This window comes from Lepidochelys kempii, chromosome 10 (assembly GCF_965140285.1).
Source record: "Lepidochelys kempii isolate rLepKem1 chromosome 10, rLepKem1.hap1, whole genome shotgun sequence".
NCBI lineage: Eukaryota > Metazoa > Chordata > Testudines > Cheloniidae > Lepidochelys > Lepidochelys kempii.
In genome coordinates, this window is record NC_136389.1 from 19898437 (window position 1) to 19917179 (window position 18743).

Here is an 18743-nt window from a genome sequence, read left to right on the forward strand (position 1 = left end):
CCTCAAACCCCCTCCTGCACCCCAAACCCCTGCCCCAGCCCTGAGCCCTCTCCCAGAACCAGCACCCCATACCACCTCCTCCACCCCAACCCCTTGCTCCAGCCATGAAACCTCCCCCTCCCCGCCTGAGCCAACACCCTGCACCCCCATCCTATCCCAACACCCTGCCCCAGCTCGGAGCCCCCTCCTGTACCCAAACTCCCTCACAGAGCTTACACCCAACCCCCTACCCCAGGCTCATCCTGGAGCCCCCTTTCACAAAGCATACCCCTTGTCCCCAGCCTGGTGAAAGTGAGTGAAGGTGGGGGAGAGCGAGCGACGGGGAGGGTGTGTGTGGAGTGAGTCGGGCGGGGGCTCAGGGAAGGGTGGGGTAGATCCTGGGTTGCCCTTAAATTCAAAAAGTTATCTTGGGTGTAAAAAGGTTGGACACCACTACTTTAGAGGGACACACTTTCATATCCACCAATCCTAGCAGAGCAGAAAAAAATCGAGATGTTACTATTTATTCCTTTTAGCACTGTAAAGCCAACAAAGAATCCAGTTGAGGAAGCTGGATTCTATTCGGACATGTGATTCAACTGAAAAAAGGAAGAAGGCAGACAATAAGGGTCATAGCATGAAACTCTGCTGACAGGAAAACCAAGTGGATCTAGTAATGGAGAACCCACCTGAATGCATTCATAGAGAGAGAGAGAGAAAACATGAATGAGAGAATATTGTATTACCTTTATAGAAAGGATGGCTAGGGAATCACTTATCAAGGTTTAAACCAGCTATAAGAGCAGGGCATTTTACAACATGGGGTATTAAGATTCTACAAAACCCTACAGTTCTGTGACAAATCCACAGAGACATAAATTTATATTGCAGCAGCACCTAAAGGTCACCACCAGGTAGGGCCCTGCAGTGCTAGATACTGTACAAACATAATGAATAACTGTCCCTGCATAGAATGGGAGACTGGAGGAGTGTAGTAGTATTAATTGTATTTAAGCAGAGTTGGATGACTACATGCAATTCCATAAATGAAGAGAGGTATGTGTCACTATGCTGGGGGAGACACTTACTCTTTCTGAGTGGAGTTTAGATGCTCTCCACAAAAGTGACTAGGGGTTTTCTATATAGGAATGCTTTTGCCATCTTCTGACCTACACCGACTGCTAAATGAAAATTACTTTTCTGCAAGGTGTCCACTGTGTCCATTTAAAGCTGGTTAATTTTACAATAACCCTCCTTGTTTCTTACTGACGCTGGACATGTGCATTTTATACTACAGACAAGAAGGAAGAAAAGAAAAAAAACTTGAAGAAATTGCACAAAAATTGAATTGAAAAACCCACAGATCTCTCTTGCCAGATACATAACTCCCACAAATTGCAAAAAATTATTTTAAAAGGCCCACAAAGACACTTTAGAACCTCTCAAAACATGCTCTATTGGGCTCCAGTACTTGTAGTTCATAGCACAAACTAGGAGCAAATAAAAACTATACAAAATAAGGACTTACCATCTTTGATAGAACCTCTGATTATGCTATCTGGCTCTAACTCTTCATGCGAGAGAAATAACCTGAGACGCTTTAAGGAAACACTTGCCTAGACATGAAACAATTGAAAAACTATTTTACACACAGCTTATAAAAAATACGGTTTCATTTTGCTTTTTTAACTAGATGTTAAATCCAATATATTCCTCCTACTATAGCCACCACAAGCCACTTCACCCACCCCCTCCTCAGACTGGAAAAAACAGACATGCGTTTATTTGTACCGCAGTAACACCCAGAGGGCACAACTAGGATTGGGTTCTGATTGTGCTAGGCACTGTACAAAGGGTACACCTATGCTACGAGGATATACCAACATGCCTATGTTAACATAGCTACGCTGGCATAGCCTCCAGTGCAGATGCAGCCTACACCTGGGAAGGAGTTTTTCTGTCAGTGTAGTAACATCCCCTCTTTGAACAACATTGGCTACCTTGATGGAAGCACTTCCATCAACGTAGCTATGCCTCTACTGGGGGTTATGTTGGTCAGGAGAGCTATGCCAACATAGCTATGTCAATGTAACTTTCAAGTGTAGATCAAGCCAAAACACACAGGAAAATAAGAGACCCAAAAACTTTACCTTTTAAGGTGACTGCATTTCAGTGGTGGGTAGAGACTTCTATATGCACATAGGACTGTAAGGCTTTAAAGCATTCACACCTCAAAAAAGCCACTATATATAGATATATCACTTCGAGTTGATCAATCACTAATATTAAAATCTTACTTGTACCATGCTGCTGATGACCATAGGAAGAATATTCAGTGGGAACCTGAGGATGTTGAATAAGGCTAATGAAACAAAAGCTTTCTGAGCATCCAAGACATTGTTCTTATCTACCAGTACATAAACAGCAAAGGTGGATAAAGCAACCTAAAAACAAAGACAGAATAATCACGATTTGTATTCTTTTCTCTCACATTTTTAAATTCAAATACAATGTCTTCTCTTATAACTAGAGCCATATTTACACACTGAAAGGCAATTAAACAAAAACTCATTCTTAAGAACAAAAAAATAATCAGAATAAGCCTTTGCAAAACAAGTATTGGGTCTTAACTGTTTTGTTATTCAACAGCTGCTGGCTTCTCTTGGAAAACTGAGAAAGTGTCTCTCTCTTTACAGAACAAAGGTGAGACAAGGCAAAGGAGAAAAAAGTATGCTGATTAACTCAGGTGTACCAGATTGTGTGTTTATTTTTTGCTTTCTCTGCCTTCTAGTCTCCCCTTTTCCCTCTGCTAGTTACAATCACTGCACTGTACCACAGCTCTGAAGGTGGGCGCACAGCTAATGTAACTAACAAGATTTAGATCTTGCCCACACTACATTTTGTAGATGACTACCAACAAGCCTGGTTTTCACAAGCATAGCTTCCATAACTGGGGGTAGAAGAATCATTTAAAAAATGTGTTCTTAAGCATACTAGAAAATAAAACTCTACAGTATCCCACCCAGTTCAGGAAGAGAATTACTGTGCACACATAGGTGCTGGAACCAGAGGTGCTAAGGGTGCTGCCACACCTTCTGGCTTGAAGTAGTTTCCATCATATACAGAGTTTGCCATTTGGTTCAATGCTCTCAGCACCCCCACTATACCAATTGTTCCAGCATCCGGGTGCGTACTTAAAGAAACTATATGCTTGACTATGTCATCAACCATATTTAAACATATAGTGTGGCTAAGGCATTATGTACTAACAAAGAAAACAGTAAGATAACAAAGACTGGCACAAAGCCAAGCATGGCTGCTCCGAAAATTCATCCCTTAAGACTGCTCAGTTCACCTTTTAGCTCCTCTTCTCCCTGACAGCCACTCCCACATGCCTTATACCAAGGCAGTATAATAAATCATGTACCTCAGTACATCAGCAGGACTCAATAACGCTTTCCCAGCAAAATCATCACCTGCTATCCAGTTTGAGACATCAAAGTGCCAACAATGTTACATTTAGTTAGAAAGACTAAACCCCACTTTATTTACTTAATGCACAGTGAATAGACTGGTTTTAATTCTGCATAAGGTCTATTTAAAAACTTATGTAAAAACCTATTTAACTGCTATGAAGGCCTGTACTGTTTTTCTTATGCCTGCTGACTCAACTGTGCATGGTAAGGTAGCTTGTTTATATGTTCGTTTATTCAGACCGATTACTACAGAGAAAAAAGCCCTCCTGTAGAGAGAACTAAAAACAAAGACGGGTCCAAACAATAACTTTAAAGGCAGAATGTTTGCCCACTCCTATGTTACTGGAATCTATGCTAAAATACACTGTTATAAGCACACACTGCCATAAAAAGATACAATGAAGTGACCAGTTTCATGAAACAGATACTGAACAATTTTATAAAGATCCCTGGTTAGAAGAGCAACAAAGCAGGGCAAAAAAAGAAAAGGGTGTGTGGGAAAGAAATGAACCAATTTGAAAATCCTATAGTTCTTCATAAGTTGGTATCCTGACTGATAAAAACCGGGGAAAGAGAAAGTTATAAAATATCCCCTCCTTCAGAGTCCAATCCTGCTCTTGTAGAAGCCTAGTGACACCACTCCCTTTAACTTCTATGCAAACAGGCCCATTGACAAACATTCATAAACACACTGACGTTTAGGTAGTTGGGTACGGAAATTAATCTTCTTGGCTTCAACAGAGATAAATTGAAATAAGGAAAGTCCCTCTACGGAGCTGTATTTAGGAACCTAGTAAATCAACTTTTAAAAATAGCCATCTCAGCCTTCTTTTAGAAAAACATTCACTAAAGAATGCTTCTGACTTCTCCCATGCAGGATGCTGCTTCTTCTGCCTTTTATCATACCTATAATGTCATGTAAACACGAACAGCACTTAGAAGGAAGGAATCCATGAGTGGAAAGAACACTTAAACACCTTCAAATGGAACATACATATTTTACCCTAATGTAGGCATGGTTTGTTTGCTTCTGCCAGATGATGAGAGCAACTGCCCTTTGTTCTATCAGGGCCACAAGAAATTGTAATACAATTTGTCTCCTCTCTTCCATTTCCGTGCAAATTCAAACTAGTCACAAATAGTCAGAGACAATATTTAAATGTGGAACAAAACCTTTTTAAAAGTTAGAATGATCCCAGGCTACAGAACAGCTCTCTCCGGCCAAATCAGCTTTACCAGGGTGGGTGGGAAAAAAGAGGCATCCACACACATCTATGTAAGACTAATATGTGGTGTGGTTGGAGATGCAGAATATTCATTTTGATCAAGGCTCTCACCTGGGAATCTGTGTAGCATGCACTTCTATAATATTGTAATTTTTCTGGAAAAAAATTACAAAGTATAAATGTTAATGTAAAGGGAGGTCCTAAGAGGCGCTACCTAGATAATCTATATATAATAACCTCCTCCTGGAGGGCATTTTGTTCTGGTTTGTGACCAAATTACTATTACTACTATTTACTCCTTTTAAGTTTCAACAACATTTGTAGTACTGGTGATTATGAAAGCCCAAGAATGAACCAAGTCACTGCCTATCAGGAAACATTTAACTTGGAGGACGTTGTTAATATTAAAAAAAGTGTAGAGAAATACCTTTTCTGAAAGTGCTGAAAAGCTGACTGTTGAACTGCATGTTGCTGTGGATAGAGTTCTGTTTACAAGACTGAGTTCTCTGAATAGTGAAAGACCAGTACAGTAACTAATAGGAAAGCAGGACTTCGCTCTCACTGTTTCTTTGGGCTTCTACCACCCAGAAAAGCACAACTTCAAACCTGATTTACTTACCAGAAAAGGAGCGCACACCCAAGTGAACGTAGCCGCTGCTGCAAGGTAAGCAGACTTTTTAAGCACTTTCAGCTCTTCCTGTCTGATCCCCAATACTTTCTCTTTGAAAGCTAATTCCCAAGCATAAAGTTTCAGCACTTTAATTCCATTGAGAATTTCATTCATCAGCTTAATTCTGTTGTCTTTACTCTTCATATGGGCTACCTAAAATCCCATTACAAAGAAACAAGTCATCAGCATAGCACAATACTTGGCATGTCTACAAAGCCATTTGAATAAACCAATTTAGCCCATACAAATTTCTTAACTGTATATTTTATGTTGGTGAAGTATACCTAATTATTATGGGGAAAGACCACTGACAAATGCAAGCGAACAACAAAAGTGCCACCTTACCATCACACACAGAATTGCAGAATTAAACAAATATTTTAACTAATTAGGGGTGGTTTTGGGGAAAGGCAAACACACAATTTCACAAAAATAAAGTTGTAGACATCTTTGTAGAATTCAGGAACTCAATGGTCTCTACTGGCCTTAAAAAGTCTGACTTTATGTACAAAATGCAGTTTTAAAAAGTAACTCCATTATACCCTTGAGCTTCACTGATGTACGATTTGTATCTAACCCTCGGCCACCCCACACACTTTTCATTCTGTTCAGACTCCTGTTGGCTATGAGCCAACAGGTGATAAGTCTTCCAATCAGCAGCGGAAACAAAACCACCTTCCCTTCTTGTTACTTAACTTTGAGCATTTTCCCCTCCACTACACCATTTATATGTTCACTTCAGAAGCCTCCTTCCTCCTAGAGGCCTTTCCAAATTAAGGAAAAGAACCTTTGAAAAGATGTACAGTTCTAGGCATGGATGGAATGTGATTCAGCATAAAACAGTCAGGAATACTGAGTTCTAATCTCAGCTCCGCCACCTACTCACACTATGTCACCTTGGGCCAGTCACATATCAAACCTGTATCTTATTTATAAGTAAATTATGCAGATACTACCTTCATCATAAAGGACATCTTACAACAGGGAAAATACCTACCTACTATTCCTCAAAGGAACGTTGGGAAGCTTCATCAGTGAAATGTGGCACTTGAAGAGGCTTGGATGAATGCACTATGCAAGTGCAAAATTCAAAGGAGTTTCACTTTATTTGGGTGGCAGCAGGGTCATATGATTCAATGCAATGATCCCCATTAAGGGTCAACATTTACCCACAGTAACCAGACTGATACCTGGGAAATCTCAGCTATTTCGTATTCTGGGCTTAATTTTCAAACTATAGTTCACAAAAAAAAATGATCATATTTAAATGGATTTATATTCTTTGTCCTGATTAGTTTGAAAACCAAAACTGAGTGTCAGGAAGTATTCTAAGGTTTGTTAATGGATTGACATTAACATAAGAAGAGTAGTCTACTGGAATGCTGTTAAACTTAACTTTGGGATGCTTGTAGGTGACCCAAATTCAGTAATACACTTGATCCAAACACTCTGGTATATCAAAATAATTATATCAGATTAATCTCACCACAGGGGGCAGTATCTTAAAAATCCTCTTCTAACAACAAGTTTAATTGCCTATCAGAGAAATCTGTGTCAGAGTCCATACAACAAAGTTGTCAAGCATAGGTGCTGGCACTAGGGGTGCTATTGCACCCCCTGGCTTGAAGTGGTTTCCGTTATATGCAGAGTTTACAGTTTGGTTCAATGGCTCTCAGCAACACATTATACAAACTGTTCCAGCACCCCTGTTGTCAAGCAATCAGTTTTGTAACAAAATGTGTTTATCAGTAGGGGAAGTGACTTCTGGGTGTGAGTGTGGTTTTAGAAGTAAAGGGACTGCTAACACTGAAAATGAAAGCCATCTGTGGACAGAAAAAAAAACAGAACAGACCCACACAGTGACAAAGAGAAAACTATGTTTACAAGCATCATCCTGGAAATGTAAATATTTCACACATAAAATGGACTACTGCTTACTACATATCGAACCAAGTTCTCACTTCATTTCTTAGAACAGTCAGCTAAAGGCCAGTTAAAATGTGTGCTGTTAAGTGTTTAATCCATCATCTCAGGCATTCTGTTGAGTTGGATAACGGTACCTTACCACTGTATCGGAAGTTACTGCATTTTATATGTGACTTCAAAAAAAACAAACCCCCACTGCAACACAACACTGCAGGACATCGGTGCATTGTTACTTTGGAAGTGTTTTATGCATTAGCTTTGCTCGTCACTGGTGGGAAGGCTACTGTCAGGCAGCGCATGCCCATTATAAAAGACACCCTGGCAAGCAGAACAAGAATTTGAACAGTAAGCTTTCAAGAATCGAATGGGTCACATAGAATAGTAAAATAGTAACATGTCTTAAAGCATATGCACATACAAACATGAAGCGTCATACCTGATATGTTTTTGTCTTCATTGCCATCACAGCATTTACTGGAACCAAAAGAATCATGACTGCCACACCTGCTAGGACAGAAGGACCTAAATTCTAAGAGGAAAAAACAAAATACACACACTAGTTATTTAGAAAATGTTAGAATACACCTTTAAAGATCTTATATCAAAGTATTCTATGTAGCATAAACCCCATGTGTACATATAATTTTTCTGTATTTTTCTATCCCTTTCCTCCCTCCTTTTTTGACTAAGGACATATGCAGATAATTATGATCTTTGCTTCTTGAAAGCTAAAATGCAAGGTCCTTCCCCATATGCCTCTCAATTTTTTGTTGGGGCTATTCTTTCAAGGTAGAATATAGGGGGATGAGTTTCTAAGATCCTGCCTTAACTTCCTGGCTGTAAGCAGAACTGGGGCTGCCCTTCTGATAAGTGCCTGGACTAGAAACAGCAGGCATTATCCCAGCATGATGGGTGTCGGGATGATGAATCAAATGAAGAGGTCCTTCATCTGCCCACTTCTCCACCAAGTGACACAGGGTAAGCAGAGTCCCAACAGTTAACTGGGTGCTCTGGAAGCACAGGACACCTAAATTCACATGGCATATGAAAGGGTTGCCAAGCTGGCCAGCCACTGGGGCTCAAGATTGCTGAGTGAAGGAAGGGCTGTTGACAGGACACTCACTTTCTACACAAGGAATGGGTAAGAGAAGCCTTTGTCCCAGCAGGGTACTTGAGGAGGCTTGGGCTAGATTTGCAATTGAGAGCCCTCTGCCTCCTCTCTTCCTTCACAGTGGCAGCATATAGCACCAAGTGGTTCTCCATGCAGTAGCACATTCTCACTCTCTCCTGCTCTACACCCTCCAATGGTCTGACATTAGCTATCTATAGTCTTGAACTTCAGAAGAAGATACCTGGCCACTAGTTGCTTTTACCTACCATAATTAAACAGGAAACAAGAAGCATGACATAATTACCTGCCATAATAAATACAATGCTAATATAACTTGCAGAGGCGCAGACCAAATCATGTTTATATAGGTAGCCAAGTCCATGAACCTCTGAGCATCCACAGACATTAGATTTACAATCTCCCCAACAGTAGAGGTCTTTCTTGCAGAATTTGTGATAACCAATGCCTGCGTGTAGATAAAAAGGAAGACATTGAATATAGTTGGCAAAACAGCTTCTATTTGCCTTTATTTCATACTGCAACATGAACAGTTTTTCCTGGAGTTTAATTTGTGGTCACAGGCAATGCTTCTCTCGCGTACAGTACTAATTTTTTCCCCTGCATGTCTAAAAAGCACTGTATACTGAATATGCAGTTTTAATCAGGGTTAAACACATGAGCAAATTGTTTCTGTTTGGGGTTTGTTTGGTTTTAGTGCCAGGGGTTGAGTGCTGGCTTCTTGTCATATGCTTTCCTGCCTCACCTCCTGCAGAGCAGCTAGTCTAAAGCTTTTTTAAATAGCTCCAGGTTGTTTCAGGCTGAAACTATGCATACTGGTGCCTGCTTGGTTGCTAATAATCCTCTCATTATACTGACCTCTGTCCCATTTCTGTGCAGATGGAAGTTTAGTTCCCATTCCAAGGTAAGATGTGAAACAGGCTGGGGTTTTGTTCTACATGATCAATAAAAGCAGCTTCTTAACTGAAAGTATCTTTAATTTACAGCTGTGGGCTGAAGGAGGTCTCTTACATTCTGTTTACCATTAGATACTAGCCTGCGCAAAGCATTCCAACTCGTTAAAATTATGTAATTTACTCAAATTCATCATTAAGATTTTATTGCAGCTCCTCCGCTCCAATTTTCAGAGGCGCCATTACCCTGGTGATGATGTAACGTTTAAAAACATGCATACCTTGCGGTAGACTGCACCAATGACAGCTGTTTTAAGCCTCATTCCCGTAACAAAGCAAATATGGAAGTACTGGTGGAGGATCAGCGTCTGCAGACAGGCACATGCAAACAGAAGCCCTGTGTACAGATAGCCTTGCCAATTTGGGGCATCTTTATTGTTCACAAAATTAATTAACAACCTGCAAAGAGAGGATTTGGCGAGGTTAATACACAGTGTCAGAGCTTATCAAATTTCCAGACAATGACTAGATTATTCCAGACACGATATCCCAACAAACGCACCAAACTGGCAATAGCGAACACTAGGGTATGGCCTCAGTCAAGTCACAAGATTTTTACCCAGACTTTGTAACTGAGACGTCCCCCAAATTCCCCCATCACACACCACCTTCCTATCCCACCACCCATTCCCAAGTGTCCCAAGCTATAATCTGGGAGATTGAATTACCAAACCTTCTTGGAAACTTCTAATATAGGTCTTCTTCGATGCACTGACAGAAGTGATCACTAGTAAGGTGCATGGCTATCTCAAAAAGAGAATGAGCGCAATATATTGCATAGGCTCTGCACTGACTCAGAGCTACTGCCACAGGATTGTTTCATCACCATCCAAACTAAAGGTACATCATTTCCACTTAGTGTTCCACTTCTTCCCTTTCATTATACCAGCACACCTTTCCCCCTCACCCTTCCAAGGCTTCAACTACAGATTTTAAGGGTTACTTTTTGCTTCAGGAGCCTTTAGACTTTCTCTGTGATCCCATGAACTGTCATAGATTAACATTAGCTTAGATGAAGCTGCATTCCTGCTGCATCTGAACTTCCATTGTCAGAAAGGTCACTCTCAGAGTATCAGAAGGGAATTGGAATGCTAGATCCCAAATTGGAAACCAGTGAAGCAAAGTCATTTGCATGAAAACTCTAGTGCAAAAGGAAGCAACTTGTCAGCTGTCACAGCTAAAGGTAGAGTAGCCTCATAATAGCAAGAAGGAATCAAAGAGATCTACCTAGGTACTTCGTAAACAGAGAAACTGAAGAAAGCATTAAAGGAAGTCTTACTTTAAGATTTCCGGGCCAGAAAACATCATAAGATCATGACAGGCTTTAAACAGGAAGCTCATGAGGAAGTATGGTCCAAAGGTTTTATACAACACTTTCAACAAAGAAGGTGCAGAGTTCCTTTGAGATGGTTTTACAATCAAAGCTTCAACTTCTTCTGTCACATCGCCATCTGAGTTGCTTGATTTCATTTGCTTTTTGGGTGAATACACTATTTTTATGGGTTGCCTACAATAATAAATAATAATAATGAAACATTTCTTTAAATCATTAGGACATTCTATTGAATCGCACTGACAACTATTTAAAATGAATGAAGGTGACTTCTGTAAAATTGAACAAAAGAATGAAGAGTCTTAAAATGAGAAGTCTACTCCAGTGGCCAAGAAAAACTAGCTTAGGATATGTCTACACTTACTGTGATGTCCAGAGTACAAACACTGCATGCCCAGCTAGTGCAAGTTTAAATAGCAATGTAGTCGGTGAGGTGCACTTAGATGGGTACGGTACAGTAGAGTGCCGTACACAGCTGAATCCCAGGGTATATACCCTACCCAGACTCTCTACTTGCCCAAGCCATGCCTCCCACGTCTAGCATTTTATTTTTAGCAGTGCAGTGTCCTCTTGCTGGAGCCTCTCTCACTGCAGTGAACTCCTCCAGCAGTGGGGAAAGGCTCTGGCAGGGGAGACAGCAGGGAAAGGCTCCAGCAGCACGGAGGTAAGCAGGGAAACACTCTGGCAGCTCACTGCAGCTGGAGCCTTTCCACTGCAGCGTGTAACTGTGCATGTACTCTACACTTCACCATGAGTGTAGACATAGCCTTAGATACTTGCCACCACAGGGATTTGCAGTCATCATGATATTTGCCATCATTCCTGTCTGTAGCTCCAAGTGTCCCTGCATCCGAGATGGTAATTTACCAGCCACTTTTGGGACTGGTAACCCAGTGTTTCACAACATTATGGAGGGATCTGTTTATCAGAAGCTACTAGCCTTCGGTTAACTGAGCAGCACTTCAGAAGTGGATTTTTTTTCCTTGGAACAAACGTTCCTAAAAACCACACCCTATAGCTATGGAATACTCAGTTAGGTGTACAATTATATGTGAGTTGCAAACTCAAACATGAGTTTATTGTTTATATTACTGTAGAAGCCATAGATCCTAGTCAAGATTCCCACTGTGCTAGACACTGTACAAATGGAGTTAGTAGACACAGTCCCTGTTCTTAAGAGTTTACAACCTAAGAAAGAATGATGCTAAATCATCCCTAATGAGTAGAATGAAACCATAGTTAAGTTAATGCATCTGGTGTATGCCAAACCATATTTCCCAGTATGTGAGAACAGGCTGCAGGTAAAACTATGTTTCTGTGTATACTATCTACCATAGGTGCTGGAACCAGGGGTGCTCTCGCACCCCCTGGCTTGAAGTGGTTTCCATTGTTTATAGTTTGGTTCAATTGCTCTCAGCACCCCCACTATACAAACTGTTCCAGCACCCCTGCTATACACCTAACTAAATTGAGAATAATGTATGAACTTAAAGAGTTTTTCCTTCACTGAACAGTGACTTCAGTATGCCGTGATGACATAAGCATGAGAAAAATTTGTAGACAAAATGAACATTGGTTGAAAATGATACAAAACAAAATACTGCAAAGGTTGTAGTCCATTTGCAAGGTGAGAAAATCTAAATTTAAAAGAAACAAAAAACCTTCTTCTCTCACACATATACTCACAAGGTTGTTCCTCAGTGTCTAAGCACTTAAGGGCAAATCCTGAGATCCTTATTCAAGGAAATGTCTAATGAGCTTATGGAAATTTGTCTGGGTAAGAACCAAATATTATCTTATTTACTATTATCCTATTCACTATTATCCTTGAGGCATTAATGGGCAAGTGGATTCATTAGGTGCTTTATGATACTTTGATTGTCAAGGACTTCTGGAACATGTTCATAAAAATATTTCCATAGCAAATGGAATTAACTGACTGGATAAAAGCACACACTAGCATAACGTGTGATCAGTTGCATTTCACTAGTATTTCTCAGTGTTAGCAGCTTATTTTACATATAAATAAAATAAAAAATAGTTTCCCCCTTCATATTCAGTTTTCTTGACATAAATGGAATTCAAGAAAAAGTTCCTGTATAAAATGGATCTTGACCAACACCATCCAAGTTTACTATATTCTATTAGCTACCACTTTGTATTAATAACTGTTAGCATAACTGAACTTACTTCTTTGTATTTGCACACTCCTTCGCCCAGTACCTAGCCAAACCTTGCACTACCTCCTCAGATGTGTCCTCTTTGTTTAATGACCACAAGTCTTTAGCTTCCAATGGTTGCCGATATCCCTGAATCATCAGCCTATATTGGAAAGGATCGTCATCAGCAGTAGCATTCTTCAGAGAGCGCCAAAGCAAGTTATACCCTGTATATCTAATTTCGTAACACAGAGAAATGTTTATCCACCCCCAAAATGCAGCCAGCCTCAAAGCGAGATGCAGTAATTTATTTAACAATGCACAGAAAAATTAGGATGAGTAGTAATATAGTGTTTAAATGAAACTGCAGGGAGAATTTAGGAAGCAGAATGAAATTATCCCACTTGGAATTTAGCAACGCAATTAAAACTCATTTTATAAACTGAACGATAGAATTTTTATTAGCCTTCATTTTACCTTTACCTAAGACCACGCTGAGACACTGGCCAAATTCTGATTAAGAAAGAAGTTACCACCTGCTTAATCACCTATAATGCTTTAAGTGTTTATATATTCCTTAGTGCTCTCCCATCCAAATAATGGTATCAGACAGCTTAAGATAGCGGATTTGATCACAATAAAGGAAGCACAGTTGAAGATAAATAAAACGAAACTACAGATAACCAAGATATTTTTTTAAAAAATAGATCAGTGTATTGGCTTTGAAAAAAGGAATCTTTCAACAGTCAGAATGATGCAAGTTTGTTTCCACTCCACCACTCCTATTCATCAAACATTAAAATGCATCACTTAATGATATATGTTTATGAGGCTACATATGCAACATCAGCAGAATTCAAGAGATTGGAGAGACCTGTCATTAGAGAATAAAAGTAATTATTCACCTATCAGTTTCTTGTAGTTAAGTGTCTATTGAACAATCTTAAAAATCTCTACAGGTCAGGAGAGCCTTGGGTATCTTCTGAAAGCACAATAAGTTGACATTTGATTGCTGTATTATACAATGACTTATTCTCTTACCCAGTAATCCACCAGAATGTAATTTTGGAAAGGAAGGATGCATTAGACTCTGGGCAGCGATTCTAAAGGAAAGGAGAAAGATGTCAGCCATGTAAATAAAACCTATTGAAAATTAAAAAATACTACTTTTATCCTTATGAAATTTACAACTTTATTGTAACAATTCCTCAGCAGGATTAAGTCTCCCTTTCTTAACCTAAACATCCTTCCTCAAGCAGGTTATTCTTCACAGGGTATAGCACGGCATCAAGGATGCCAATGGTTTACTAGAATGTAGCACAATAGCTTTAATCTATTTCAGTGACGCAGACCAATGCAAAATACACTCAGACAATATCAAGAAGTTACATGAACTTTACAACACATATACCTCTAGACCAGTGGTTCTCAACCAGGGGTCCAGGGCCCCCTGGTGGGGCCACATGCATGTTTCAGGGGGGCCGACAAGCAGGGCTGACATTAGACTTGCTGGGGCCCAGGACAGAAAACCAAAGCCTCACCACATGGGGCTGAATCGCAAGGCCCGATGCCCTGCCACCCGGCGCTGAAGCCTGAGCAACTTAGCTTCACAGGTCCCCTGTGGCATGGGGTCCCAGGCAATTGCCCTGCTTGCTACTCCTTAATGCTAGGCCTGGCTTTTATAAGAAGAAAAATAGTAGCTGTAGCACAGGTGGGCTGTGGAGTTTTTATAGCATGTTGGGGGGGGGGGGGGAGGCCCTCAGAAAGAAAAAGGTTGAGAACCCCTGCTCTCGACAACCAAGCAGAACCTCCTATGTTATTTCTCAGTAACTAGCAGAAGATAGTCTGGTGATGGAGTGGAGCTATGGGGAAAACCTACAATGGAATGATTGAGGCATCTGAGCACCACAATTCCATTTTTAAAAACCTATTTAAAAAATTGGCAAATTTAATTGAAACAAGGAGAAAATGTATGTTTAAGCAGTTGCAGTGCTTGCAAAAGGTGCCAAAACTGATTGTCCTAGAGACTGCAGGACTTAAAAACAAGGTATACAGCACTGGCTAGCAGCATATAATCCTGAAGTCTCTCAGCCCTCTTAGGGCAAGTGGCTAGTTTAGTCTCTGTGCCTATTGAACTTATGGCTTCTCTGCTGAGACTATCTGCAAGGATATTGCTCAGTGTGCCACTTGTGATGGTGATTTTGGTGATGTGGTCTGAAACTGCTTTTAAACTAAGGCAGTCATTGGTGCATGGCCATTTTTAAATCAACTGCTCTGATCTTTCATACATTTCCCCCCGCAAGTAGCTAGCAGACTTTCATTAAGTCTGTGAAAACTGGCTTCTTAGAACGAGAACCACATTAGAACATGGTTTTCACCCCAAAAAAGCCTAAGACTGAGGAATGAAAGAGGGCAATTGGTCAAAGAAAATTAAGTTACCCATGAAGAAAGTTTTCTTGTACATCACATATGCAAATTCCAAATAGAAATACCACAATTGAAGTTATGCTGGTCTCCACCCTCTGACTCATCACAAAGTCAGCACTGGATTCCTAGTTTGGGTTTTCTATCCGTTTATATCAAGTGTAACATTAGCCTTAGCTAGTTAAAAAAAAAATATCAGTAGTTGCATTAAGTTAAAAAGAAATCTTGAAAGAATTTCAAAGGCAATACTGTGGATTCAGTGCAAAATTCCAGAGGAAATTATACACTCCCCTCCCTCTATTGTTCCCCCTCAAAACCATCGGCATATCAAGAACGCAGTTGGCCACTCCTTTGACACATGTAACCAATAACCATAACACAGTGTATTATAAAATTAGAGCAGCTCATGCACTTTCACCTACAAAGTCATCTGTCACCATTACAGAGATGACGTGAAAAATACAAGAGTTGAATTTTTTTAGGATTAATATTTGTCTCATGTTTGTTTCACTCAACTTCTCCATTAAACTGCATTCTAAAAATGTTACAACAAAGCAGCACGAAACAGATCTGCATTTCTTCCCCCTTACAAAGGGCTGAGCATCTGACCTATGGGGGGAGGGGAAAAAATCAACTATTGAAGTTGAGAAAAAATTAATACTGTTAAGAAGCACACAGAGAAATATAAAAATAGTATATTTATGTACGAAACAGACTGCATTTGGGGGAGGGATAAGGAACTCGACAGTTCCCAAGTATTAAACACTTCTAGCACTTTGCCAGATCAAAAACAATGCTACTTGCAAGCAATTGAAGCACTCTGCCTTCCTGGAAAAAAGGCAGTTTTAAACTGACTCAAGAAGGCATATGGAAAGTATTAGATTTTCTCTGTGTATCTCTACAGTCTACTTATAAGTAAGACTACAGTTTTGTCACGGAGGTCGCAGAAGTCCCGGAATCTGAGACTTTCAAAGACCTCCGTGACTTCAGCTCTGGTGGCTGGGAGCTGCAAGGTCCTGCCGCCTCCTGCAGTGACAGGGAGCTGTAAGGTTCCCCCACTGCCTGAGAAAGTTGGCTGCGGGTGGGGGGGAGTGCGTGCTCAGGGGGACCTCTGCCACCCCCAGCCACCACGGGGGGGGGGGGGGGGGTGGAAGAGACCCTGGCATCCCCCAGTATTGTCAATTATTCAATAGACATACAAACCTTTCCCCTTCAATAAATGCTGGGCATTTAGGAAGAAATATTATAAAAAGATAAACCATTTACTTATATGCACAATGCGTTACAGTATTTCAAAAAGAGAATAGTCTTTAAAAATAGGCTTATGTTTTGTTTAATACCTACTGCTCACTAATTACCATGTACATTCTTAAAGCTCTTGGATTATGAGAAAAGCTTTTATACACGACAACTGTGACCAAAGCAGAGACGAAAACATTTCCAAGGCACAGTCTGTCAGATATTCAAGTTGACAAGAGAACAAAATGACAACATTTAGTCCTTCTGTTGGACACAATTGGTGCTCACATCTAGAGCTACAATTTCAGCCTTTTACAAAACCTAATGGCAACAGACATTTAATCCACCTGTATTACTTTACCCCGATCTCTTTTTCTGGAGCGGTCACATTGACCAAAAGACCTGGACTGCTGATCTGCTTAGGAGACCTCAAAGGATCAGCAGCATTATGTCGCCCAACAAGTTATGCACATGAAGTCAGCACTTGCCAAGGGTGATACCTGAGATACCAGTTACACCCTGCATTTAAAATAAAAAGTAATTGTGGTAACTTGGTAAATGGCAACTTTTAAAGATAGCAACTGCTGTAATGTGCAGCTAAACCAGTAAGCTGTGACACCAATTCCTTCTTCCGCCAATTTCAGACGTAGCACACCAGCCATTACTAGCTCAAGGACTGTAGCACTTCCATACACAGAAGAGGTCCGTCATATTTCCACTTTACAACCCACAGCAGTCTCCAGAAGCCGGAGCCACGCTGTTAGCCTACTTCCTCCCTCTGCCAAGTAGGCCTAGATCTTTAGTGTCACCGCATAAAGTGTTGCCAAAGACCAGTGCAGCAAAAGGAAGAAAATGCCCTTTTATCATTGAAAATCCATTTTGAGTAGCTGACATGTAGAGTCAGACTTGGAGTTAAATATATGTGAAACTGTTCAAGTAACAAAAAACAAGCACTGGGTAGAATTAAAAAAAGTACAGCAAGTGCCTTCTACTGCAGTTTAATTCAATGGGAATTGAATTATGCAACATTGTCCAGAATCAGGCCCAATGACTCACTATAAACATATTACAGGTAAAAAGAAAAGGAGTACTTGTGGCACCTTAGAGACTAACCAATTGGTTAGTCTCTAAGGTGCCACAAGTACTCCTTTTCTTTTTGCGAATACAGACTAACACGGCTGTTCCTCTGAAACCTGTCATATTACAGGTAGGACACTATATTCCAGTCTACTCCTGTGCAAAAACATTACTGAACACTTACAGGATCATTAACTGTTTCAGAAAACAGAGGCGGTCTTTCTGGGAAGCAGGACAGTATAAGCTGTATTAGCACCAGGGCGAAGTAGCTGTAGAAGGTAACGTAACGAAATACATCAACTTCAGCACCCTAAAAAAAGATTTGATATTCTGGTTAGAAGATGTAAAGCAACTGCTTAATGTACAACAAGTGACCAAGTAGCAAATACTTTTATTTGGAAATAAGCATCTAAGCATCAGAGGAAGTACATATTCTTGTCAGCCAAGCAAAAGGTGGGTTCTGTGCTGCTGGTCAAACGGAGCCACAAAGCAGCAAGCATTCCTTAGGAGAATATTGGGCATTCTAGGCTAAACGCATCACTGACAACATTCTAGGACTTGCCTGGATAAAACAGAATGTCTGGCCATCTCTATGCAATACACTGTTGTTATGGCCATGTCGGTCCCAGAATATTAGAGGGACACAGTGGGTGAGGTAATATCTTTTACAGGCCCAACTTCTGTTGGGTGGTGGGGGGGGGGTGTGTGAAAGGGAAAGAAGGAGAGACAAGCTTTTGAGCTTATACAGAGCTCTTCTTCAGATGACCTGTGTAAAGCTCAAAAGCTTGCCTCCCTCTCACCAACAGAAGGTGGGCCAATAAAAGCTATTACCTCATCCACCTTGTCTCTCCACTTCTATGCAAAACATTACAGGAGAACAGCTTTATCTTTGTGGAACTTTTTTGCACCAGGTTCATCTGAGGACACCACAAACAGAATTCCTGAGTTTCTCCTTCTCTTTTTCTTTTAAGGCCTTGTCTACACTAGAGTTTTCAGCCCCTGGAGTAGCGACACGTACAATCACCTAGTACAGATGTGGTGTTTAAGCCATTACTGGAACCAGAGCAATTCACTCCAGTTTAAAGCCAGGATCAAATCACAAGGCGTTTCATAGCATAGCAGTACATGATTTGACCAAGCCCACAGAGGAAG

The 18743-nt window shown here is 40.5% G+C and overlaps 1 protein-coding gene across 2 annotated transcripts in view; it reads right to left on the minus strand.

Annotated features, from left to right (window-relative positions):
* LOC140918296 (multidrug resistance-associated protein 1) overlaps positions 1-18743 on the minus strand; it is a 113191-nt gene that overhangs the window by 36311 nt on the left and 58137 nt on the right. For both annotated transcript variants that reach the window (XM_073362333.1, XM_073362332.1), the window contains exons 5-14: positions 17776-17901; positions 13893-13954; positions 12883-13014; positions 10639-10866; positions 9581-9758; positions 8693-8854; positions 7714-7806; positions 5301-5504; positions 2277-2423; positions 1508-1595 (exon numbers count right to left, since the gene is read on the minus strand). In XM_073362333.1, the coding sequence (XP_073218434.1) occupies positions 1508-1595; positions 2277-2423; positions 5301-5504; positions 7714-7806; positions 8693-8854; positions 9581-9758; positions 10639-10866; positions 12883-13014; positions 13893-13954; positions 17776-17901 (1420 nt within the window). The remainder of the gene's footprint in view (positions 1-1507; positions 1596-2276; positions 2424-5300; positions 5505-7713; positions 7807-8692; positions 8855-9580; positions 9759-10638; positions 10867-12882; positions 13015-13892; positions 13955-17775; positions 17902-18743) is intronic.